The 27628-nt window shown below is 40.0% G+C and overlaps 1 protein-coding gene across 1 annotated transcript in view; it reads right to left on the bottom strand.

Moving 5' to 3' along the window:
* Positions 1 to 9770: 9770 nt before the first annotated feature.
* Positions 9771 to 27628, bottom strand: part of lad1.S (ladinin 1 S homeolog) — an 85042-nt gene continuing 67184 nt past the window's right edge. The window contains exons 6-12 of the mRNA XM_018249243.2: positions 21172 to 21243; positions 21049 to 21095; positions 20853 to 20925; positions 17919 to 18053; positions 12826 to 12915; positions 12652 to 12726; positions 9771 to 10423 (exon numbers count right to left, since the gene is read on the bottom strand). Coding sequence (XP_018104732.1) covers positions 10418 to 10423; positions 12652 to 12726; positions 12826 to 12915; positions 17919 to 18053; positions 20853 to 20925; positions 21049 to 21095; positions 21172 to 21243 — 498 coding nt within the window. The 3' untranslated portion in view covers positions 9771 to 10417. The remainder of the gene's footprint in view (positions 10424 to 12651; positions 12727 to 12825; positions 12916 to 17918; positions 18054 to 20852; positions 20926 to 21048; positions 21096 to 21171; positions 21244 to 27628) is intronic.

Raw genomic sequence — 27628 nt, 5'->3', positions numbered from 1 at the left:
GGGAAGCACTGACATCCCTCAAAAAGGACTTAAATATCACTATCCTGCCCGAGGATGAAGGAAGATGCACAGTTGTAGTTAATACATCAGACTACCATGCAAAGGTGACCATACTTCTAAGTGACAACAACAACACGTATGAAGCCCTAAGACGGGACCCAAGCAACAGATACAAGAAAAATGTCATAGACCTCTTAAAACAGCTGATGGAAGACAAAGCTATTGATCGAGCCACATATCATCGCCACTACCCTGGGGAAACCTCCCCATGTATATATGGACTCCCTAAGATACACAAGGAAGGGGCCCCTTTCAGACCTATTGTCAGCAACATTAAAGAAAAACTATACCCCAAAACAATGTAGGTCTCTATAAAAAGATATTGCATAAAACAGCTCATATGTAAAACCCTGTTTCATTTTCATAATAATATACTTTTCTAGTAGTATGTGTCATTGGGTAATCATAAATAGAAAATTCCCATTTTAAAAAATAAGGGCCGACCCCTGGGGTCATACGATTCACTGTGCACACAAATATACCTAACAAACTATACTTCTTAGGTCGCATGAGCCAATTAACAGACAGAGTTGTGTCTTTTGCTTCCACACTTCTTTCTGTTACAGTTAAAGCTGCAGTATTTCTGGTCAGGTGATCTCTGAGGCAGCACACAGACCATCATGAAATGGTAGTTCAAGGCAAGAGATGTAAATGGGAAATATTTACTTAAATATATCGACCAGTTTGGTAAAATTCTTTAATATACCACTTAATATGATGTAAATTATCTGTTGCTTAATTTTTCATTTTGGGGGTATAGTTTTCCTTTAACTCTTTGACTTACAATGTGGCAAAATACCTAGCCAACATCCTAGCCCCTTTGGTTGGAAATACAGAGCATCACATACAGAACTCCCAGGATTTAATTAACAAAATCCAAGGGCTGGTACTAGGCACAGAAGAAACAATGGTATCCTATGATGTTACTTCCTTTTTTTTTTTACCTGCATTCCTATCAGAGAGGCAGTTAAAACAGTGAGAAAATGGTTGCTAAAAGACAACACCCTTGACAACAGAACAAAGCTTAACCCAGAGCAAGCATGTTCTCTACCTGTGCCTAAGTACAGTATTTCAAGTACAAGGATAAGTTCTACAGGCAGAAGCATGGCATGCGCCATGGGATCACCAGTTTCACCTATTGTGGCAAACCTGTAAATGGAGGAAGTGGAAAGAAAAGCCCTGTATAGCTTCAAATGAATCACTCCCAGTCATTGGTTCTGATATGTGGATGACACATGGGTTAAAATACACACACAGGGGGTACAGACTTTCACTGAACACATCAACACAGTGGACGACAACATCAGGTTAACACGAGAAGATGAGCAGGATAACACACTGGCTTTTTTGGACCGTTCGGAAAGGGTGGAAAGCTGGAAATAGAGGTCTACAGGAAACCTACCCACACAGACCAGTACCTGCTGATTGACTCCCACCATCCACTAAATGGTGGAAGTCATCAAAGCTCTATATCACAGAGCAGACAAGATCCCGACCAGCACAGAGGCTAAGTTGCAAGAAATGGAACATCTCAGAGGGGCCCTGAAGACGTGTGGGTATCTAGATTGGGCCTTTGTGAAAACCGGTAGAAAAAGAAGCACCAAGACTACTAGTGAAGGTGGAAAACAGGACAGTAGAAAGAACTTGGTCCTCCCATAAAATAATGGTACCTGTATGGTTGTAACAGATACAGTAAAGGTAAATGTGCTAAATCAGTTATTTTCTTCAGTTTATACAATAGAGGAGTCTGAGTTCCCAGACTCACTTCATAGCCACACTGATGGCTCAGCTCAATCTAGTCAGTGGCTGATTTAGTATGATTCGTAAAGCTTTAATAAAAATTTATGTAAACAAAGTTCCAAGGCCTGATGGCATACACCCCGGGTTCTAAGAGAGCTTAGTTCAGTTTTAGACAAGCCCCTATTTCTGATTTTCCCAGATTCGCTTTCATCTGGTATGGTACCTATGGATTGGAGAAAAGATGATGTCATTCCAATATTTGAAAAGGGATTATGATCTCAGATCTGTGGTGGGCAAATTATGTGAAGTTGTCCTAGTGAATGGCATTATGAGCAAATATCAGCATGGCTTTATGAAGGATAGGTAATGTCAGACAAATTTGATTGCTTTTTATGGTGAGGAAAGTAAGATGCTGGACAGTGGGGGGCAGTAGATGTGATCTACTTGGATTTTGCCAAAGCGTTTGATACCGTGCCCCACAAACGACTGCTTTCTAAACTAAGGTCTTAATGAAGTCGTTTCCATATGGATTGGAAACTGGCTACAGGATCAGGTACAGAGGGCGGTTGTTAATGGTACATTCTCTACTTGGAGTAAGGTTCTTAGGGGGTCCCTCAGGGCTGGGTCCAATTTTATTTAACTTGTTCCTTAATGACTTAGGGAGGGTATTGTAAGCAATGTATCAATGTTTGCAGATGACACAAAACTATCCAGCCAGGATGCAGCATCCTTGCAACAGGATCTTGACAAACTGGCAATCTGGGCAGCTAAGTGGCAAATGAGATTCAATGTTGATAAATGTAAAGTCATGCACCTGGGATGTAAAAATATCCAAGCCACTTATACCCTTAATGGGACTGCACTAGGCAAATTCATTATGGAAAAGGACCTTGGAGTCCTTGTAGATGATAAAATTGGCTGTAGCAAGCAATGCCAGTCAGCAGCATCAAGGACAAATAAGGTCTTGAGCTGTTTTAAAAGGGGCATATATTCACGGGAGGAGGGGGGTCATTCTTCCACTTTATAGAGCACTGGTAAGGCCCCATCTAGAATATGCCGTACAGTTTTGGTCTCCATCACTCAAAAAGGACATTATTGTATTAGAGAGGGTACAGAGAAGGGCAACTAAGCTGGTAAAAGGTATGGGAAATCTTAGCTATGAGGAAAGACTGGCCAAATTGAGGATGTTCACACTGGAGAAGAGGTGCTTAAGGGGTGATATGATAACTATGTATAAATGTATAAGGGGATCATATAATAATCTCTCTAATGCTTTATTTACCAGTAGGTCTTTCCAGCTGACACGCGGTCACCCATTCCGATTAGAATAAAAGAGGTTCCGCCTAAATATTCTGCAAGGGTTTTTTTACAGTGAGAGCTGTGAAGATGTGAAATTCTCTCCCTGAATCAGTGGTACAGATTGATACATTAAATAGCTTTAAGAAGGGATTGGATGGCATTTTAGCAAGTGGGGGAATACAGGGTTATGGAAGATAGCTCAAAGTACAAGTTGATCCAGGGACTAGCCTGGAGAGGCTTCAGGTGGGGTTTTTTGCCTTCCTCTGTATCAACTGCCAGTTTGGCAGGTTAAAAGGTTGAACTTGATATACATGTGTCTTTTTTCAACCTAATGTACTATGTTACTCTGTTACTATGTTACTCTGTTACTATGTTATATGTAGCTGGGGTGTTGGAAAGACACCACACCCCTATCTGCTTTAAACCCAGCAACACACTGAGGCAGCAACTAGTTCACCCAAAAGACCCAACCCCAAAGCACAATAAGAGTAACATTGTGTATGCAGTGCATTGAGGAGTGCTCTGATTTATATGTGGGAGAAATCAAACAACAGTTAGACCAGCGTATGGCACAGCACAGAAGAGCCAGCTCCTCTGGTTAGGACTCAGCTGTGTGCCTACATCTAAAAGAAAAACGACACACATTTGAAGACTGCTAGGTCCAGATTCTAAACCGGGAGAGTGACTGGTTCAAAAGAGGTATTAAAGAAGCCATATATGTAAAAACTGAAAAACAAAGTTTGAATGGAAGCAGGGGGGGGGGGGGGGGTTGAAATCTATTTTATGCCACATACAATGCTGTTTTGGCACCTCTCCCTGGAAGGTTTAATACCACTTTAAAGTTCCAATTTTGCTAATACAATCAACAACTAATGATGACATCATTGTGGATTATGATAAACAGATTATGCTGATTGGAGCAACATTCCAGAGGATATATTCAGAAGCAAGATCCTATGTACAAGTTATTCTGATTTAAGAAAGCCAGTTGGATGACTGGTGAAACATCTTCAAGGAAAAAAAACAAAGCAAGTCAAGTTGATTTGACTTATTTCTACAGATATGTTAGTGCTATACTTAGAAGAGCTCATTTACTAGTGCAAGTGCAGTTTGCAATGTGCAAGTCCGATGTAATTGTGGCTGATGAATTTTAAAAAAATCTTTGGCAGTCTGATGTTGCAATTTCTGGCACTCTGTGTTAAAATGTTGTGTGCTACCAATTCAAGCTGGCGATAGCGTTAGTCTTCCTCTGCACGTGATTTGCAAGAGGATGTGGAACAGAACCAGCGGTGCAAATGTGAGGATGGGCAATGAGCAGCTTTGGATGCAAGTGCCCTTAATATATTGTGGTAGAGTGACCAAGGAAATGGTTAAAAATGTGTGTTTTTCCTTTGATTTATCCCCAGTAGAAGATGTAGGCAACAGGAAGGGTGTTAATAAACAGAGAATAGTTTCTCTCTTTAAAGACTTTGGTGGCCAGATTCTGGAAGCTTGAGTGTTCTGGAAGGAACAGGCAAGCCAGCTCGCATATTAGAGCTCAGTTTCCACAGGAAGGCTGTCCTGTGGCAAAGTATTTTGTTTCAATGAGACTGTTAGGAAGCTCTCTCAAAGCAGGACACAGAGCAGAAAGGTTAGCTACCTGTGTGAGGAACTCCCAAAGAGGCTGGGAGTGCTGCCTGCAACTGCAAGGAGCAGAGGGACCCCATGACCAAGTGAGAGAGTCTATCTGACTGAGGAAACCCAGGAGGCTGAGCAATCCCCAGAATACCGGGGTGACCCCAACATATGTGTTTTTACTGGTAGTCTACAAGGGACCCAGTCTAGTGAGGGAACTCATCAAACCTATGAAGGTAGCACCCAGTGGGCAGGATTTATTTTTATGATTTGTGTTTTGTATCCTGAAATAATACACAGTACACTTTATTCAGGCAATATAAAGGTTCTATAATCAGCATTAATTAATGTGCGACATGTGCATACCTATTGAGGACCCACGAGCACCGATGGGGGGTAAGAATGGGCCACAAAATAGCCCAAAAGCTGAGCACATATGCAAGCCAAGATGGTGGGGAGAGGTCCTGAAAATGACTGAAACAACACCTGGGTGAGTCCACCTTGTCCAACTACCTGGTGGTAGAGAGAGTGCACAGAGTCCCAACCAAGTCAGTGCTTTCCAGGGCCCCCTCCATTCTCATTCCTGGCAAAACTTCTAAAGTATAAGGACCATGACGCAGCCTTAGCTGCTGCAAGGTGCATAGGGGACATACAATACCAGGGCAAAAAAATATCGCTTTACCCAGACTTTTTGACCGGGATACAAAAAAAGGGCCAGATTCACCAGAGCCAAGAAATGACTCAGGAACAACAACGTAACGTATGTAATGTTGTACCCAGCCAAACTAAGGATACAATAGTACAAACATGTCACACTATACTTAGCTCCCAAAGGCAATAGAGACTGGGAAGTCGATGGATAATACTTGCAGAATTACAGGCAGAATTTCGCAACTGCCACACGGAATTCTGGCTAACCAATATCACTGAAACTAGCCTAAACATAATGTGGGATGCATATAAAACATACACTAGAGGGGCATATATCTCAATGATCAAAGCCCATAGAACATGGAACAGACACAATATAGCAAAAGCAGAGGCAGAAGCATCTCAAGCTGAACAAACCCACACAAAAAGCCCTACAGCTGACACACAAACTCACCTGAAAAAAACACAAAGAGATCTAAAACTTTTACACCTAGACACCACAAAACAGAGCCCACCAATTATATGAACACGGAGATAAGAAAGCAAAACATATATCCTTTCTAACTAAAGAGCTACATCTGTCTACCTTGATATCCTACCTATCAACAGCAGATGGCACAAACAGTACCGACCCACTGAAAATCTGTGTTATTTGCAGATTACTATACCCAACTGTACACCTCCAAGCTAACCAAACTGAAACAGAGATTAAGCAATATTTACAGGCAGCAACGCTCCCCACCTTAGACACTACACAATGCCTTGAACTAGATGCTGACTTCACCCTAGAGGAGATGGAAGGTGCTATCACCTCCTTCCCCACCTCAAAAGCACCATTCCCAGACAGTCTACCTGGTAAAAGCTACTTGACCTTCTCCACTCAGCCTCCCGAACCAACTCACTTCCACAATCATTTTATCAGGCAACCATAATATTAATCCTTAAGCAAGATAAGGACTCTTCACAATTTAGTTCCTACAGGCCCATATCACTGCTGAACATGGACACCAAAATACTGACTCAACTAACCACCAAAAACTAGTAATTGAAAAATGGAATACACCCAGATCAAGAAGGGTTATATCTAACAGGTCCACATATACAAATATCAGACATTTGTTTCACAATGTACACATCAGACATGACAACGCCAAACTAAGTGCGATCGCCTCCCTTGACACGGAAAAGGCATTCGACACTGTCAAGTGGCCATATCTATTTGAAGTGTCAACCAAATTCGGCTTTGGCAACAAATTCATTTCATGGGTAAAACTAATATATGACTCCCCACAAGCTTCATCTTGGCAAACAAACATGTATGAACACTCTTCTGACTCACTAGAGGTACCAGACAGGGACACCCACTGTTATTTGCTATGGCAGTTGAACCCCTAGCAGCTATAATCAGAAGCAACCCCAATATCAGTGGGCTACAAATTGGCAATAGGAAGGAAATAATTTCTGACAATATGCTGACAATAGGATAGTTTACCTTGAAGATACCAACCACTCCATAGACTATTTATTACAGCTGGTGAAACAATTTGGGGAATACTCAGGCCTAAGTGTCAATTGAAACAGATTCAGTATTCTTCCAATTGACCCTAACCCTTGCCCCAGAGTGGACCATTCCCTGAAATGGGTGACTGAAATGAAATATCTTGGTATAGTAAATCTCGCTAGATAAGTTACCTTTGTGTTAAATCTACAACCCATCCTAACAAACCTTAAAGCCGAAACAGCTGCCTGGGCAGCACTACCTCTATCTTTGGTAGGCCAAGTAAACCTAATAAAGATGATCTGTTTACCCAAACTATTATATGTGTTAGATAATGCTCCAACTTACATTCCACTTAAGTGGTTCAATGACATTAAAGGAACAGTAACGTCAAAAAATAAAAGTGTTTTAAAGTAATGAAAATATAATGCAGTGTTGCCCCACACTGGTAAAACTGGTGTGTTTGCTTTAGAAACATTAATATTGTTTATATAAACAAGCTGCTGTGTAGCAATTGGAGCAGCCATTCAAATAAGAAAAGGCTCAGGTTACACAGCAGATAGCAGATAAGCTCTGTCTGTCTAATGGTGTTATCCGTTATCCATTAGTTAACCTGTGCCATATAGCCATTTTTCAATTTCCGCCATTGCTACACAGCAGCTTGTTTATATGAACTATAGTAGTGTTTCTGAAGCAAATAGATCTGTTTTACCAGCGCAGGGCAACTTACATGATATTTTCATTACTTTAAAAAACTTTCATTTTTTGATGTTACTGTTCCTTTAACAAGCTGCTTCATACCCTCCTCTGGCCCACTTCCAAATTAAGGCTGGCGAGAGCAATTATGCAGGCTCCGTGGATTAAAGGTGGTCTGGCCCTCCCTAATTTTAGAAACTACTATCTAGTCGCAGAACTCGCCAATAGAGTAATGACATTGGAAGTGCATATAATGGGATCAGAGGAATGGCTCTAGACTCTGCCATTTACCGGACCATGACCACACAGTTGCCTTTCAGTAACAATCATATCCACATACAAATGCTGGCAGATCGTGGCAAAAAAGGCCTATATAAACCTGAACCAATGGTCCCCAGCACTGCCACTTTGGAACAACAGACTGTTGGAACAGTTCCTCCAGATCCCAGTCCCAAGCATCTTGGCCAATAAAGGCATTACAGAGATCACAATCTCAATAATTTCTCCAAAACATGCTATTCAATAAAAAATATATTTTATTCACATCAGTAGTTAAAAAACATGTATAGTAATCCCTCTAACGCCTAACGCGTTTCATGCTTACCCAGCACTTAGTCATAGGCAGAATGGATGATATATGGCATTTGTAACATATGTATGTGATTGGTTTTACTAAGGGGAGGGACTATATGTGCTAGTATTTAAGGAACTAAAGAAGAGAGACTAGTTGGATTCTGCCTATGACTAAGTGCTGGGTAAGCATGAAACGCGTTAGGCGTTAGAGGGATTACTATACATGTTTTTTAACTACTGATATGAATAAAATATTTTAAAAAAAAAAAAAAAAAAAAAAAGGGATTCTGCCTATGACTAAGTGCTGGGTAAGCATGAAACGCGTTAGGCGTTAGAGGGATTACTATACATGTTTTTTAACTACTGATGTGAATAAAATATATTTTTTATTGAATAGCATGTTTTGGAGAAATTATTGAGATTGTGGTTTTGCCTCTTTTTGGTCACTAGAGGTCTCCAACATGCTTACTAATAGTATTTACTACTTCTGCTCCCAATTTGATTTAAACAAATTACAGAGATCAGACATATCCTACATGGCAAAACTCTTAAAACCTTTGACCAGCTAAAAAGTGACCATAATCTGCCAAATCACTACCTATTCTGGTATCTCCAACTAAAGCATGCATTCTCAGTGCAATTCCTGGATCACACTGTGCAACTTAAAGAACCTTAAAGAACTCAGGCTTCTTAAAGTAGAGGGATTAAGCCATCTAACATCTAATCTCTACAGCGGTCTAATGCTGAGACGCAGCCACCAAAAGGAGTTGAGCCGATGATGATGAAAGGAGCCGAGCCACAGTAGAAAGCAGCCGGGGAAGAAGTAAGGTACGTTCCACTGAACCAATTTTTTTTGTTTTTTAAACCCCTGGGCACTTTTTTAACTTTATATGGGGACCCTGGCCACCAATGTTTTTTTTATTTTATGGGGGCCTGGTCACCAATTTTTTTTACTAGTGGAGGGGGCTAGCCAGTGATTTTTTTTTGTTTTATTTGTTTGAGGCCTGACTGTCAATCTTTTCTTGCCAATTTGGGGGCCCTGGGCACCATTTTTTTTAAACTGGGGGAGCAGGCCACCAATGTTTTTGTCTAACTTGTGGGGGGGCTGGCCATCTGTGGGGTTTTTACTTGTAGGGGACCCTGGTCACCAGTCTGGGTTTTCTTTAACTTGTAAGGGGCCCTGGCCACCAATGGTTTCTTTTAACTTGTAGGGGGCCCCTGGCCACACCAAACCTAAGTATCCTAGGGATTACTACCCCTCAATACATATGATAGACTACTACTACTACAGCTGTTGTTTTTTGTCAAGAAATTAATTTTGATCCACTGGAAAGCCATGCAGGCTTCTTCAATCGTTTTCTAGGTACTGCCCAAGTAAATTTGAAGCGATCTGGGCAAAATGGATAGCCCTTGATGGCTAGGGCAAGTAATTGGTTGAACTTTCTCCTGTCTACACTATATGATAGACATGGTAGTAAGGCAGGCAGATAGTATGTAATAGATAATGTTCCTGTATGGGTAATGTACCAATAATTGATGGAGGTTATGCATCTATTTGACAACTTCTCCCCTCCCCCCCACAGACTGACATTGACTAAATAACCAAATCACATTGTTTGATAAATGGAAGCGGCAAATGGCAATTCTAAATGTTGTTTATTGTTTCTTTATGGCAAATACAAAAGAGAAATAAAAAGAAGTTGACAAAAAAAAAACTGCCTTAAAAAGAAGAAAGTGTCTGTTGTGGATCCCAGAAGCTTACAATATATAACATTATTTCATGCAAGAATTACATCTAAAATCATGTCGTATATTACCCATATAAGGGATATGTGTCCAATTTTCAGTTTCAGACCAACCTACCAATTAATGCTGGGGAAGATGCTGTACAGATATTTTTCTTTTCTCATTGTCATCTTCATTATTAACATGCTTGTATTCCAGATTGGATTGAGGTGTGATTTTTATTTTCAACTGGAGCATTTGTTGTCAAAAGTAGAGCCCTTGAACTGATTTTATTATAGCTGTATATGTGATAATAATTATTCCACTGCAGCTGGTAATATTTGCAATATATTTATGTGATGTAACCACTGATGTAATTGAAGAATTCTAGAATTTGTTTTCATTATATAATTTGTTATTGTCATTTAATTCTCATTGTTTTAAACTAAATATTAAATAAGGAGATAAGAGTGGGGAGAACAACTGAGGACACATGAAGGATATTTGTTTAAAAACCAAACTAAAATGGAATGTCCAAATGGTCTTCTTGGTTACTGTGTATCAAAGCTGGAAAAAATAAAAACAATGTTGTCATATATATATTTCTTAGTGTTAAAGAGCAGCATATGAAATCAAATCAATAGAGTGAGACCTGACAGGTAGCAAAAGCTGCTTTTACATAAATTAATAAAGGTATGGTGAATGAAATGTGGAGTTTGGAACATGTGCTTTAGGGTAGGTACTTGTTCACTGATCCTTTCTTTCATCCTTCCTGTATTTAGTGTGCCGGAGGTATTTGCACCTTCATACCCTCACTTGTAAACAAAAGCTTCTAATGTTTATTCTTATCATCCATTTGCAAAGATGGATGATGTTGTGTTGAGTTTATGAATGTGTTAACAACAGCCTAAGTGCCTAACTATACTACCTCAGTAAGGGAGAACTAAAGCTTAACTAAAGAAGTAATGCTGTACATTATGTGTTGGGCTTCTATACCAGTCCAAGGCAACCACAGTCATTTAGCAGGGAAGATATGTGCCTCTGAAGATGTCGCAGTAGCCCCCATCTTCTTTTCTGCTGATTCACTGCACATGACCTGTGTTGCTGGCAGTTACTGAGATAGGGAACAACTCAAAATATGTAGCACACATAGAATATAAATGTTCCAATATAAGGCTGATTAGTAATTATTACGTATAATTACTACTGTACATTGCAGCACAGAAACTAGTGCAACTAGCATCAGAATTTAAGCATCAGAATTTAATAATCAACCTTGTAGCATCAGCTTACATTATAGGCCAACCTCATTTTCTGCTTGATAATTGGGACAACCCCTAAGCTTAGCTTCTCAACAGCTGCTCAGAGCCCACTGAACATGTTAGTATTGTAGAAACGTTCGAAGATGGCGACCACCTGTGTCAAATTTGAACACCTGGATCATTGCTGCTATTGAGAAGCTGAATCTTTTGGCTGGTGCAATAAGTTAATTATATAAAATATGGCATTGTTTGCCACATTCATTTTTAGGGTTTAGTTCTCCTTTAAAGAATTACTAATGTCAAACTGTTGCTACAAGAATTAGCTTACTGACTTGCTTCTGATACTGGCTGTAAGCAGGCCTGGATTTGTGGTGAGGCCACAAAGGCCCGGACCTAGGGCAGCAAAAATTTAGGGACGCCATGCTGCCCAGCTGCATCCATAAGGAGCACTGGGGACTTAAACCTCGCCAGTGCACAGGTGCCTGAACGTGTGATTGTGCATGCATAGTTGGTGCTAGGACCATGTGGCGATGGTAGCAGGGGGGCGTGCATGCCTGAAGTGGCCGGCCATGGGACCATGCTTCCTTAGGGCGCTGCTACTCGAAATTCGGCCCTGGCTGTTACCAAAGTCCCAGCTAGATTTCTACACAGTGAGGTCATTTTCAGATAAAAAAAAGATAAACGGATAATAAAGCTCTACTGCTAGCTGTGCAGAAAACCAAGTATTTTAACCAAGTGATGTAAAGATTATTAAAGGCTGTTTTGGCCTGGAATTTTTGTGTGCATATGTAATATGTCATATTTTTAAGTTTCATTTCTCTGTCATTTCTGTTTTGTGTGTGTGTGTGTGTTCACTGTTCATCCTTCTTTCTAGTCAACATATATTGTGATCTTATGCTTTTGTGAATAATCAGCATGTGTGCCCTCTTCACAACTAAGCTCTACGTTGTCACTTAAGGATGGGGTATGATCATTTCCTGTGGGGTCATTTATGAAGTTCAAACACAGGTGCAAACCACCATGCGCCCTGCACTTATCTTAATTGCCAAATTGGGTGCAGAGCCCTGTGTGCCCTGTGAATAAATCACTGGAAACGTTCATCAGTATAGAAAACAAAATAGTATCCAAACTGTTAAGTTTAAGCTCACATATTTTTACTGTTTATTGTTCTAATTACCTAAAACAAAAATAATATTGTATAAATGTATCTGAAACCCCTGTGGATTTGAGTGGGTCCAGCTTTTGGTATTGACAGATCTGCCACCTTGGGCCCCTGTGCATTACCATTGCTGTGATCTACTGGTCAACTCTCTCTGCTGGGGCAGAGTGGCAGGCCCCTCCTCGTTCCTGACATCACTGGTGGGTTTGGGGAAAAGATAGGGTCTGTGACTTGTATGGGTGCTCTCTAAGAACAGATTTGGAGTGGGTTCTGGTCACAGTTTTTGTGGCTTGCAAATAACAACAGGGTCCATCCCCTAAGTCATCTACTGAAAAGTTCAGTGGTAGTATTGTTATAAGTAGTTTTCTGCTTACCTTTGTATCACTTGATAACTGAGATTTCTTTTGCCATAACATTTTTTTATTGGACACATGACCAATGCTGATTTCCTGCAAACAAATAAATATATCTTGTAGCACCTTGAATTACCTTCAACTAAGATTGTCTCAGAACCTGACGTAGTTCACAGTGTTTCTGTTATAACTCACCTTGGGTCTTGCTGCAGCAGTTGGATCCTCCTGGGTTTTGCAGGCCCACTGGTTAATACGTGAGGTAACAGCAACAGGAAGAGTAAGATCCTGACAAATACAGTATCCAGTAAATGTAAAACCATCAAAGTTGTGACAAAACATGACATGAATTTAAGGCAATTTAATGAAGAACATATTTTTGATACAGGATATGTTAACAAGAATGTAAAGTGAGTTAGAAAAGAATTTAAGACGATGCCCTAATCTCTATGGAAGAAATTATAACTCTAGACAGTGCTCAGAGTATAAAGCTTCACATTCTGACTGATGGTCATTTGAAGTGCACCGTGCCAAGAAAATTATTCCATTTGATTAGTTCCCATGGGTTACAACAGCTGGGAAAGTTTATGGAGTTATATAATGTTTGCTTAGATCCAGTAACCCATTGCAACAAATTGGCAGTTAGTATTTACAAACTGATTAGCCTTTATAACATGTTGTACAAATGACATTTATTACATAAATTATATTATATAATCCGGTAGGGTGAAAAGTAAGTACCTAGCAAAGCATGTTTGGAAAGCAGGAATGTAAAGCTGTTTTCTTTAAAAGACCCCTTTGTGTACTTACAAGCAGTCTCCCTACTACATTTTGTCACTAAGGTTATGGTAACATGTAGGTGTTTCTCAGCTTGCATATAAATTAAAGCAGAGAAACAGCCGGACTGCTGGATTTCGATGCAAAAATGCAAGTCTATGAGTCTACATTCAGGCTGACACAGTGCCTGTTAATGCAGACAAAGGATCTAACAAAGGCAAGTGGTCAGATGCTTTACAGGTCAAGAAACAGCTACTTTTGATTATAGTCTGAGAGCTATTGCCCGTGGGCTGCACTAGAGCCTGTTTTGATTTTGTTAGATCTCATCAGTGCAGGATATTGGAACATGGCTTTCTGAGGGGGTAGGACTTTAAGAGCAGTGGGGCAGAGAAACTGACCTGGTTAGAATGAGACGGCCTACAAGGAGCCAAAAAGCTCTTTACATGTCACAACAACATGCAGTGAAAAGCCTTCTCAAAACAGAACGTATTTACATGTGTCTTGCTACACACATAGCACTGCTTTAAAGAACCCCTCTTCTGACTAATAATTGGATGGATCACTTCTAAAAATCTAATTCAAAATTCCTCCACTTGCTAGAAACTTTTAATTATTTTGTGTACTTACAAGCAGTCTCCCTACTACATTTTGTCACTAAGGCTATGGTAACATGTAGGTGTTTCTCAGCTTGCATATAAATTAAAGCAGAGAAACAGCCAGACTGCTGGATTTCGATGCAAAAATGCGAGTCTATGAGGCGAGGCTGACACAGTGCCTGTTAATGCAGACAAAGGATCTAACAAAGGCAAGTGGTCAGATGCTTTACAGGTCAAGAAACAGCTACTTTTGATTATTGTCTGAGAGCTATTGCCCGTGGGCTGCACTAGAGGGAACCATTTCATTTTCCTTTTCTGTCTTCTGTGACTGCTGCACCAAAGGGACCCTTTTCAGTCTCCCTCCTGCATTCTGTAAGTAAGTAAGTAAGCTCTGTTTGTCTTCTATATCACAAAGGGTCCTGTCAATTTCTCGCCTACATTTTGTCAAGCAGAGAAACCAACCTGGTTAGGGTGAGATGGCCTAAAAGGAACCAAAAAGCCCATCACAATGCAAAACATGCAGTGTAAAGCCTTCTGAAAAGGTATTTACATGTCTCATGCTAAACACATAACACCGCCTTAATACCAAAAATGAGATTTTAACTATTACATAAGGCATTATGGGCAGACACATGCAAATCACACCTTTATGTCCCTGTGGCCAACTATGCATACAGAACCATTGGTTTTATAGCACAGATAAAGCCAACTAGTTCAGAGCCATATATTCAAACTTGCAGACAGCCTGTTTTGATTTTGTTAGATCTCATCAGTGCAGGATATTGGAACATGGCTTTCTAAAGGGTTGGACTTTAAGAGCAGTGGGGCAGAGAAACTGACCTGGTTAGAATGAGACGTCCTACAAGGAGCCAAAAAGCTCTTTACATGTCACAACAACATGCAGTGAAAAGCCTTCTCAAAACAGAACGTATTTACATGTGTCTTGCTACACACATAGCACTGCTTTAAAGAACCCCTCTTCTGACTAATAATTGGATGGATCACTTCTAAAAATCAAATTCAAAATTCCTCCACTTGCTAGAAAGTGTTAATTGTATGATACGTGCTCTTTAAAATATAAATAGTGAATAGCTCAATTAATTAAAATGAATGAGTTACCAGATTATAGTTATTAAGTTTAGGTGCTACTTCAGTGCTTATTCATTAACTTGTTATAAAGGACAGACTAAATGAAAACATTTCTGCCATTATTTCATTCCTTTACAATTAATTAACTACTTTTAAAAATCCATTTTAAAAATCCAATAGGTTTCTCGTCTGAAGAGAGCCTGTTCCATGTTGCCTTTCCGTATTCCTCAGCGCTCAAATTCTACTCTCTTCTCTTCCCTGTCTATTGTATCCTGCACTGGGATTCTCAAGGGGACCAGGATTTGTGGTTTTGTGAGGTTAAATAGCTCTTTAATGAGACAGGGCCAGAGTTAAATATCGAGACCAAAGTCCTGGTTTTCCTGCCTTTCTTTGCTTTGTGGTGTCCCAGGGATAGAAAAATAATAGGTAGAAAGTTTTGGGACAACTCTACCTTCCTTTATATCCTTTTTCCTGCTTTTATATCGGATTGAGTTGCTGGGTAATTGTTTTATCGCTAATGAATTTGGTTCAACAACTATTTTTCACAGTTTATTAAAGGAAAACTATACCACCCAAACAATGTAGGTCTCTATTAAAAGATTAGAGTAAAACAGCTCATGTGTAAAATCCTGCTTCATGTAAATGAACCATTATCATAATAATATACTTTTTTAGTAGTATGTGCCATTGGGTAATCATAAATAGAAAATTGCCATTTTAAAAAATAATGGCCGCCCCCTGAGATCGTAAGATTCAATGTGCACACATACAAACCACATGTAAGGTCACATGAGCCAATTAACAGACAGAGTTCTGCCTTTTGCTTCCTCACTTCTTCCTGTTACAGTTAGTGTTGTAGTATTTCTGGTCAGGTGATCTCTGAGGCAGCACAGATAGAGTCACGAAATGGTGGTTCAAGGCAAGAGATGTAAAAGGGCAATATTTATTTAAATATATATTCCAGTTTGGTAAGATTCTTTAATATGTCATTCAATTTGATATAAACTATCTGTTGCTTAAGTATTCATTTTGGGGGTATAGTTTTCCTTTAAGCCCCTGGTTGGACTAATGCACTTGCACTAATTTATTATTTTTTAACACCTATGCACTTTAAGTAGTTAATTAATTGTAAAGGAATGAAATAATGGCAGAAATGTTTTGATTTAGTCTGGCCTTTATAACAAGTTAATGAATTAGCACTGAAGTAGCACCTTAACTTAATAACTATAAGATTATAGTTATTAAGTTAAGGTGCTACTTCAGTGCTAACTCATTAATTTTTATTAATTGAGCTATTCACTATCTATATTTTAAAGAGCACGTATCATACAATTAATTAAAAGTATCTAGCAAGTGGAGGAATTTTGAATTTGATTTTTAGAAGTGATCCATCCAATTATTAGTCAGAAGAGGGGTTCTTTCTTTTCTTTTTTCTTTATTTATAAATGGTTAACCAAAAATGTAATCTAAATGCTGGAGTGACTGGATGTCTTACACAATAGCCAGAACACTAATTCCTGCTTTGCAGCTCTCTTGGTTTCCACTGATTGGTTACTGCCTGGTTACCAATCAGTGGAAACCAAGAGATCTGCAAATGGGACACATGGGCCTTAAAGGGATACTGTCATGGGAAAAAAATTTTTTTCAAAATGAATCTGTTAATAGTGCTGCTCCAGCAGAATTCTGCACTGAAATCCATTTCTCAAAAGAGCAAACAAAGTTGTTTATATTCAATTTTGAAATCTGACATGGGGCTAGACATTTTGTCAATTTCCCAGCTGCCCCTGGTTATGTGACTTGTGCCTGCACTTTAGGAGAGAAATGCTTTCTGGCAGGCTGCTGTTTTTCCCTCTCAATGTAACTGAATGTGTCTCAGTGGGACATGGGTTTTACTATTGAGTGTTGTTCTTAGATCTACCAGGCAGCTGTTCTCTTGTGTTAGGGAGCTGTTATCTGGTTACCTTCCCATTGTTCTTTTGTTTGGCTGCTGGGGTGGAAAAGGGAGGGGGGTGATATCACTCCAACTTGCAGTACAGCAGTAAAGAGTGATTGAAGTTTATCAGAGCACAAGTCACATGACTCGGGGCAGCTGGGAAATTGACAATATGTCTAGCCCCATGTCAGATTTCAAAATTGAATATAAAAAAATCTGTTTGCTCTTTTGAGAAATGGATTTCAGTGCATTCCCATGACAGTATCCCTTTAACTGTTTGCTTTTGAATCTGACCTATATGCTAAGGATTAATTGCACACTCAAAGTTATGTCCCATGTGACCCTCCTTAAAGTCACTGACTAACAGAGTTAGCTGAAAAGCAGTTGTGTTGTGTTCTGTTAGACATCCACTCACTCCAACCTTTAAAGATTACATTTTTGGCTAACTATATTTTATTTTCCATGGGCTATCTATGTATACAATATTTATTTTTACACTGAACTGTGCCTTTAACACCAAATATCAGTTTAGATGGCAAAATAGTATGCGTGCTTGTGTGATATATATTAATGTTTGCATTTGTATGTTAGTTTTCTTATCTTTCAATGTGTGTACACATGTGCTTGTGTTTATAGTTGTCAAATACCATATGCACACCTACTATGCAGCTATTTGTCCAGTTCTGAGCTGAACAGTTTAGATATGCTAAGTGCACAAATATTTATACTTAAGTGCAGAATGAGAAAGGGGATATTGGTAACCTTCACAAACATATTGGGCATTCATTCTGCTTTTGCAGTATGTGTGATAACTTTGCAACAATAATCAATAAATGCCCCTCAATATAAGTTTTAAAAAAAAGTATTTCAATAATAAATATCTTTTGGTCTCTCACCTTTTTGGTAGTACTGGGAGCTTTATTTGTAGGTTTATCATCTTTCTCAAAAATACTTCGCTTGCTGGTAATACCATCTAATGCTCCAATGACACATCTACTTTGGGTTTTGCTTATGCAGACACTTCCAGATCTCTATAAAGAGAAGAAGGCATTTAGGGGCAAATTCACTAAGATGCGAAGTTGCGCCAGGCGCAACTTCGCCGCACTTCGCCGCACTTCGCCAGGCGTAGTTTCGCCAGCGCTTCGCAAATTCACTAAAATCCGAAGTTGCGCACAGGGGTAGCGTAAGGTTGCGGAGTTGCGCTAGCGTTGTTTCGCTATATAAAGCGAAGTTGCGCTAGCGAAGGCTAATTTGCATACGGCGCGAAATTCAAATTTCAATGGAGGAACACGTATCTGCACTACAAATGCCTAGAAAACCTTCAAATCTGCAAATAAAAATTTTATTTTGCCCTACACATGTGCCCACTGTCTAGGTAAGTTGCCATGAGTCAGGAAAAGTAGGGGGGAGGAAGGGGAGCCCCAAAAAATTTTCGATCTTTTTCAGCCTATCAGCCATGATGTAGAAAACACTCCAGCGTTTTTTGGGACTTAGAAAAATTTTGACTTTTTTTGAAACAATCCCTATCTACTCTATTGCGCTTCGCCAGGTCTGAGGTGGCGAAGGAAGTCTAGCGTAAAAGGTAGCGTTCGCTACACTGCGCAAGTTAGTGAATTTGCGTAGTTTCGTCGCTAGCGAAGATTCGCCTGGCGTAAGGTTGCGAAGTAACACTAGCGAAACTACGCCAGCGTTCGTTAGTGAATTTGCGCAGTAGCGAAAATGCCAAACGCTAGCGAATTAACGCTAGCGTTCGGCGCTTCGCGCCTTAGTGAATTTGCCCCTTAGTGTGTTGTAATATAAAGAGGCAACTGCATATCATTGTTCTTTAGGAATCTTTTTTTCAACAGTTTGTTTTCTCTTTCAAACCGTCACCCCTCTTCCCAGGTCCAATGCAGTGGGTTATGTTTGACCTTGCCTTCTGTTATATAGTTAATAAATAAATCATAGAAATTCCCATATGGTTATTTCTAAAATATTAACTTTTAGCACATAATATGCCACAAAAATTCTAAAATACTTACAATGCCATTGTGTGATGTATTGACTGGTGCAATTCTTTATTAATGAGCCTCCCCTCCAATTGCTGACACTGCTCCAGTCCATAATAATGCAGCTGCCAGGCTAATAAACCTCAACAACCTCTCTTCCACTGCAATGCCACTCTTTTGTTTCTTACTCTGTCTTCCACTTCCGTTCTGAATAAAAGTTGAATGACTCACCCTAATGGTCAAAGTTACAACTCTGCCCTACAATATATCTCTGATCTAGTTATACTCCTCAATGTCTCGTTTACATAATCACAAAATTTTCCTAAAGCTGAATATGAAGATTTTCATTCATCCAGGTCATGGTATATTCAGTATAAGTAATTCTAAAACAACTGAACTTCCTGAGTAATCATTGAAGACGTTTCTCTACTCATCTGAGCAGCTTCTTCAGTTCAACTGACTGGTATGGGAAGTCCTCGGCATATAAACTCACTCAAAATGGCTCTTCTCCAACTGTAAAGCTGTTCTCCAACTGTATTTCAATTCCAAGTTTTTTAAAACCATCTCCCAATCTCCTTTAAATGATTTCGCAAAACACATTTCTTGTCAGGAGTTTTGGAAATCTTTGTTATTTGTTTTGTCTTTGTTATTTGTCACTACATTCCTCTGTTAAGCCATAGAATACTTTGGAGTGCAATGCAATATTCCAGATAAACATTTAAACTATTTAAGCCAGCTTCTCTCTCCACTTCATTGACGGTTCACTGAACTCTCATAACTTCTAGAGTTTTTTTCTTGCACCATGTGCTTCTGTGAGTGAGTTTTGTTCACTGTCTTGTCCCTGCTTTTTTTTTTTTCTTTCTTCTGGTTTTGACCCCCCCAGTCTGTTTTATAAACTTGTTGCTTAGAGTTTTTTTTACCCCTGCCCTGGCCTATGTCATTGAACTTGTTGTTGTTGGGACACTGATCAATAAGAACGACCTGGATGGACTTCAGACAAAAATAAATAGGAAGAGGTAAATCTCCTTATTTAAATAAATGAATGAAGGATAATAAAAATGGGTCCAAACACTTTCCCATATGAATTCCATTAATGCTTGTGACCTGGGTTTACCCATAATTTGGAGCTGTATACCATGTCTACTAACTTGTTTAGTTATGATCAATTACAAGCTACGGTTTTAATTAATACATAGAAAAAGCAAACAATTTATAAAACTTGTAATTATTTTATTAAAATTAGTTCTATGGGAGAAGGCATTCCTGTAATTTGGAGCTTTCTGGATAACTTGTTTACTGTTAACGGATCCCATACTTTGTGGTCAACAGAATTTGTTGTACTTCCATGCTACTTGAAATTCTACGATCTTTGCTTTCTACAACATAGAAATTTGACCAAATATCAAAATAAATCTAGAAAAGCAAATACATCTAGCTAAATAAAGCACTAAAGATTGTCATGTAAGTAAAAATAGACTGAACAACATGCAGACTAGTATTACTGATACTGCATTAATAGATGATTCTGTTGGTGGCAAGGTGCATGTGCAAAAGATCTGCATATGTTTGTGCTGAACTCAACTAGCCCCACCCCTCTCTTGTACCTACTGTTGTCTTTGTTGATTACACCATCACACTAAAAAATGTGGTAACATTGCCCAAGATTAAACTTACTTGGGAACATATCTTTGTAATTTATCTCTGTAAACAAGTTAAGAAAAATAACATACTAGACCTGGACACTAATAATAATAGGTACAATAATGGTTAAAATGATGGAATAATAATGGTGATAGGAAGGAGTTACTTTAGTCAGATTAACACTGATGAGTGAGTTTGTACCTGCACAGCTGATGCATATTTCTCCATTCTGTCTTCTATATTTCGGCTCCGAAGAGAAAATCGTAGACTAGAACTACAATGCATATCAGATTGTCAGATTGTCAGGGTTATATGATGAGTGAATATAATAAACAATACTGCTGGATTACAGACAACAGTGATAAATGTAGTAATATTTTAAAGAAATATGTCTTACTTGCGTGAGAAAGCCCCATCATCTTTATCTTCACTTTGAGACACTGCCTGAAGTGAAATTTGATATCAGTTTACATTATATATAATGTCTTGCTTGTTAACCTGTTTAACAAATATCGCTCACCCTGAAGGAGCTGGTCCGTGGACTCAAACGTCTAAACTGAGAAGAAGGTGGTGGGGATAAAAGAAGGTCATCCTGTTAAAAAAAAACAAAAAAACTTCATAATAGTGCTAGAAAACAAGACCAGACATTTATAGAAGGGATATAACAGGAAAATAACTGTAGCATCTTTCAGGTGAAATACAGCATGGAGAGTTGTCATATTTAACTTGCTTGTTCTTGTTTGGAATCCTAAATTTTACCTCTATTAACAGGATGTTTCTGGTATATAAAAGATATAGCGACTATATCTTAGCCATCATATTCATGTTTGTGGTATTCATTGTTTCTAGTAGTTGAAAACAATTTACTTTCATAATATATATATATATATATATATATATATATATATATATATATATATATATATATATATATATATATATATATATATATATTTGCAAGAAGAGCGACACTCACAGGGTTTTCTTTGCAGTCAAAATTGTGTTTTATTCCACTCAACGTTTCGATCCCCCACAGGGATCTTCGTCAGGAGATTACAAACAAACAACCAGAAACCCTTCCCCATCCCAGAATTTAAACCCACTGGCCGTTTTTTGGCGCCCAAATCTGTTGCTAAGCAACCACCGTGTACAGTGACAAAGTATAGGGATCCGTGTTGTGAGATGTGATAGAAGGGAAAGTGTTTAGGAGCATCGAGTGTGCTGGTTTAGTACAGCAGTGCAGGAAAGGTGAGTATGAGAAAAAGTTGGCAGAAAAAGAACGAGAAAGACGCTTGCCTCCGTGTCAGAATAAAACTATTATCCTGGATGTTAGCCACAAACCAATCAGAGTCATCGCAAAGGTTGCATTGTCCAATCGGCTGGCAGTCTAGAGGTGGGTGTGCGCCTTAGCACTCTAGGGCTTCTGTACGCCAATCGGATACTAAGTAACGGTTACCGGGCAACCAGGTAACGCTGTCACAGGCTGACTTGACAGAGAGCCGTATCGGCTTAAAACATTCAGTGCGCACAGAGGCAGAGAGTGGCGCTACGATCGCCAAACTACTGGGGTAAACACAGCAGCGTTAAAAGGGGCCCAAGGACCGCCACGTTAGTGGCTGGTCTGTACCCCTAGCGCTTACCGGACGATCCCCCATGAGTATTCATTAATTATATGCGGGCAAAGGCAGCCTGTCCGACTTCAACTGAATAATGGGTACTTAGGCCACTCCCCACATAGCACTGTCCTATGGACATACGGGTCGCAGCATGCAACTATCCAATAGCTAATGACATGTTCGGGGAAGCGAAACAAGGGAGAATAGAAAAGGAGGAGCACAGGTTAAAAAAGTTAAAAGCAATCAGAGTATGGCAGACGCAGCGAAAGAGAAATGGGGACAAAGGGCATAATTAGTCTTATATCATATGGCAACAACCACGGTTATGGGTCCCCTAGCAACAGCCATCCATAATTTTAGAAGTAAAATGATGGCATTCAGTAATTATAACTAAACCATGAGGCAAGCAAACATAACAAAAGCAACAAGGTTCAAAAAATCTAGGGGTAGTTAGTAAGTTAGAATAGAGGGCATAGTCCATACGGAACTTATATGAAGCAACCAAGAGGTAATGTTTCATTGAGTCCTCGAGGTGTGACAGTATCCAGTCGATGTATCCATCTTGCTTCCCTCCTAAGAAGAGCCTGGTCTCTGTTGCCACCATGTGGCAAAGGTGGCTGAAAGTCTATTGCCATACATCGGAAGGTAGGCAGACTGTGTCCCAATTGAAGGAAATGTCTCGCTACAGGTTGTTTGGCCGAGTTTTCTTTGATGGCTCTGCTGATTGCCGATCTATGGTTTGCAATCCTGTCACGTAATGAGGTGGTGGCTTTCCCCACGTAGTAGAGGCCACAGGGGCATGTAACAATATACACCACAAATGATGTGGTGCATGTGAGTCTGTGTTGGATTTTAAATCGCTTGCCAGTGTGTGGGTGAGGAAAATCTTTGCCTACAAGAAGAGACCTACATGTAGTGCAGTCTGGACACCGGTAGCACCCCAATTTTTGCTGCCCACTCAGCCAGTTGTGTGTCATCTGTGATCTTTCGGTGAAATCTGTTTTCACCAAGATATCCTTAAGACTGTGGTTTTTCCCATGGCCAAAAATGGGAGGTTGGGCCCCAAAGAGAGAGAGGCTATTGTCCATGGCAATGATAGGCCAGTTTTTTCATATACTGCTCTTAAGGTGTTTTGAGATATGCGAAAATTTTGATGTAAAAATCAACTGTGTAGTCGATGACTTGTTCGAGGCTTTTCCAATGAGCAGATCAGCTTGTGTGAATTGCAGAGCCTTCTGAAGCTGTTGCATCAATATTTCTTCCTTATATCCTCTATCTAGAAACCTAGTGAACGATTCTCTTAATTGAAGTTGTGCTTTCTCTGGGTCGGTGTTATTGCGTATAGTACGCAAAAATTGCGAATAAGGAATCGCTCGGATGGTGGAGGGTGGGTGATCACTGGCTGCATGTAAGATGGTATTTCGATCGGTGGGTTTCCTGTATAGGCTTGTTCCCAAGCCACCATTCGTCTTGTATATTAGTAAATCGAGGAATTCTATACACTGTGTGTCAAATTTCAGCGTGAACCTGATGGGCGTATCCAAGGAATTTAGTGTATTAAAGAATTCATGAATGTATTATATAATTAATGAATACTCATGGGGGATCGTCCGGTAAGCGCTAGGGGTACAGACCAGCCACTAACGTGGCGGTCCTTGGGCCCCTTTTAACGCTGCTGTGTTTACCCCAGTAGTTTGGCGATCGTAGCGCCACTCTCTGCCTCTGTGCGCACTGAATGTTTTAAGCCGATACGGCTCTCTGTCAAGTCAGCCTGTGACAGCGTTACCTGGTTGCCCCGGTAACCCTTACTCAGTATCCGATTGGCGTACAGAAGCCCTAGAGTGCTAAGGCGCACACCCACCTCTAGACTGCCAGCCGATTGGACAATGCAACCTTTGCGATGACTCTGATTGGTTTGTGGCTAACATCCAGGATAATAGTTTTATTCTGACACGGAGGCAAGCGTCTTTCTCGTTCTTTTTCTGCCAACTTTTTCTCATACTCACCTTTCCTGCACTGCTGTACTAAACCAGCACACTCGATGCTCCTAAACACTTTCCCTTCTATCACATCTCACAACACAGATCCCTATACTTTGTCACTGTACACGGTGGTTGCTTAGCAACAGATTTGGGCGCCAAAAAACGGCCAGTGGGTTTAAATTCTGGGATGGGGAAGGGTTTCTGGTTGTTTGTTTGTAATCTCCTGACGAAGATCCCTGTGGGGGATCGAAACGTTGAGTGGAATAAAACACAATTTTGACTGCAAAGAAAACCCTGTGAGTGTCGCTCTTCTTGCAAATATCGATTCTCTGCTGGCACCCAGGTTGTTACAATGTCAATGGAGTGCACCTTTGGACTTGGTGTATATATATATATATATATATATATATATATATATATATATATATATATATATATATATATATATATATATATATATATATATATATATATATATATATATATATATATATATATATATATATAGCGCGTCCATGTTGGGCCGGTGCCTGTGTGCTATCAGCAAAGTGAGTAAGATATTCTGGAAAGGCAAGCACTCACAGGTCTTAAGATGCAAAAAATCTGTGAAATTTATTGAAAATAAATGACAAGACGTTTTGGGTAATCCTATAGCCTTTCTCAAAGTGAAGAAAGGCTTGAGAAAGGCTATAGGATTTGCCGAAATGTCAGTCATTTATTTTCAATACATTTCACTGATTTTTTGCATCTTAAGACCTGTGAGTGCTTGCCTTTTTCCAGGATATATAAATATATATAAATATATATATATATATAAATATATATATATATATATATATATATATATATATATATTGTGAGCAGGATCAGACAGTTCTTTAACAGGGCAAAGTCCATTTATTGTTCACATTTGAGCAAAGCAGCATAAAACAAAATAAAACAAAACAAAATCCTTGCCACACTTGGGCATTAACTAATACACAGGGTAGTTTCCCTCTCTACTAACGGTCCCCTACTGGGTTTCCCGGTCAAACACAAACAGTACAACTCCCCAGAGTCACAGTACCTTCACAAAGTCCTTTCCCTTTGGGGAAAAATAAACAGCCGCTTCCAATGGCTACACTCAGCTCCCAGCTCTCCTCAGTGTGTGTGTCTCAATCTTCCTTTCTGAGCACCAACCCTCTATAGCAGATATAGCCTGCTAATTATTCCCCAGGTGAGACTTTCTAGGGGAATTAACCCACTCAGAACTGCTGTACATATTGGAGTAAGACATGACTTAGAGGAAATATATCTCCCTTCACACTGTGTTCCAGTTACAGGTTCACATATCCCCCCCCCCTCTGCTTCAGCCCATAGGGCTGAACATACTGCGCCACCTGATAATGAACCATTGAGAGGGCATCTGCATTCCCTTGCAGTGCTCCAGATCTATGTTCCACTGTAAACTTAAAGTTTTGCAGGGCCAGGACATCCACCTAAGGGGAGCATGATCTGTGACCAATCTAAACTTTTGGCACAGCAGATAGTATTTGAGGGCCTCTAATGCCCACTTAATGGCAAGGCAATCCCTTTCTACAATAGAGTACCTACTCTCAGCTGGTGTAAGCTTTCTGCTTAAGTACACTACTGGGTGTTCCTCACCATTTACCATTTGGGAGAGGACAGCCCCCAAACCCACATCTGAGGCATCAGTTTGCATTATTTTTGAAAAACTGGTGTAATTAACACTGGTTGCCTACAGAGGGAATTTTTAGTTCTATGAAAGCTTTTTCAGCCTCAGCTGACCACTTAACCATTACTGAGCTCCTCCCTTTAGTAAGATCTGTAAGAGGAGCTGCAATAGAAGTTAGGCACAAACCTACGATAGTAACCTACTATCCCAAGGAAGGCTTGTTTCTTTGTGACAGGTTGGGGCCACTTTTGTATTGCCTCCACTTTATTTATTTGAGGCTGTACTGCACCTCTTCCAATTACAAAAGTATTTGGCTTCTTCCATTCCAACCGCACACTTTTTAAGGTTTGCAATAAGCCCCGCCTCACGAATAGAGACTAGCACTGCATGTACCTTTGGTAAGTGAGACTCCCAATCAAAGCTGAAGATAACCACATCATCCAAATAAGATGAAGCATAGGGATTATGTGGTTTAAGAATATGGTCCATTAGTCTTTGAAAAGTAGCTGGGGCCCGTGTAAACCAAAAGGTAGTAGATTGTATTGAAAAAGACCCTCAGGAGTAGAAAAGGCTGTCTTTTTCTTAGCACCTTCCGCTAGTGGTACCTGCCAATACCTTTTTGTCTAGAGTTGTGAGGTACCATGCATGGCCTAGCCTTTCGATGAGTTCATCTACCCTAGGCATGGGAAAGGCATCAAATTTTGAGACTTCATTTCGTTTTCAGAAGTCATTACAAAATCTTAGAGTCCCATCAGGTTTAGGGATCAAAACAATTGGGCTAGGCCAATCACTGTGGGACTCCTCAATTACTCCTAGATCCAACATTTTCCTTACCTCCTCAGAGACCGCCTGTCTCCGTGCCTCAGGTATTCTATATGGCTTAACCTTAACTTTTACCTGAGGGCCTGTAACCACATCATGTTCAATTAGCTTAGTCCTTCCAGGAAGATCAGAGAAAACATCCCTATTTCTCATCAAGAATTCCTTCACTTCTTGTTTCTGTGATACTGAAAGAGTTTCAGCTATTTTGACTTCTGGAATGAGACTAGCAGAATGGACCAGTGGGCCCGGTTCTGATACCAGGACCTCCTGAGGTCTCCAGAGCTTCAGTAAATTCACATGATAAAGTTGCACTTGTTTTCTCTTATCAGGTTGCCGTACCTTACCAACTTTTTCAATAATTTTGTAAGGCCCCTGCCACTTGGCCAGGAACTTACTTTAAACTGTGGGGATAAGTACCAAGACTCTATCACCTGGGTTAAAATTCCTTACTTTTGCAGACCTATTATAAATCCTGCTTTGGGCCTCCTGTGCTTGGGTCATGTGCTCCTTTACAATAGGTAACACTGTTGTAATCTGCTCCTGCATTTGAGCAATGTGTTCTACCACGGTCTTATAGGGGGTAGCCTCCTGTTCCCAAATTTCCTTAGCTACATCTAGCAGACCCCTGGGGTGTCTACGATAGAGTAACTCAAATGGGGCATACCCAGTAGAAGCTTGTGGCACCTCCCTGATTGAGGGAACTCGGATGAAGCAGCGCACACTCCTCTCCTCACAGTTTAATAGTTTAAGCCCGGTGCACAGTGTAGAGGGCACGGCAACCCTCAGGAATACGTACTTAACCAAACAAATACACTGGCACACGTGGCAATTCAGGTGCCGGGTTACCCCGTGCTCTTTATTGTGCGGACGTGCAACGTTTCG

Source organism: Xenopus laevis, chromosome 2S (genome assembly GCF_017654675.1).
Source record: "Xenopus laevis strain J_2021 chromosome 2S, Xenopus_laevis_v10.1, whole genome shotgun sequence".
NCBI classification, from domain to species: domain Eukaryota; kingdom Metazoa; phylum Chordata; class Amphibia; order Anura; family Pipidae; genus Xenopus; species Xenopus laevis.
This window is presented reverse-complemented; position numbering and strand designations above follow the sequence as displayed.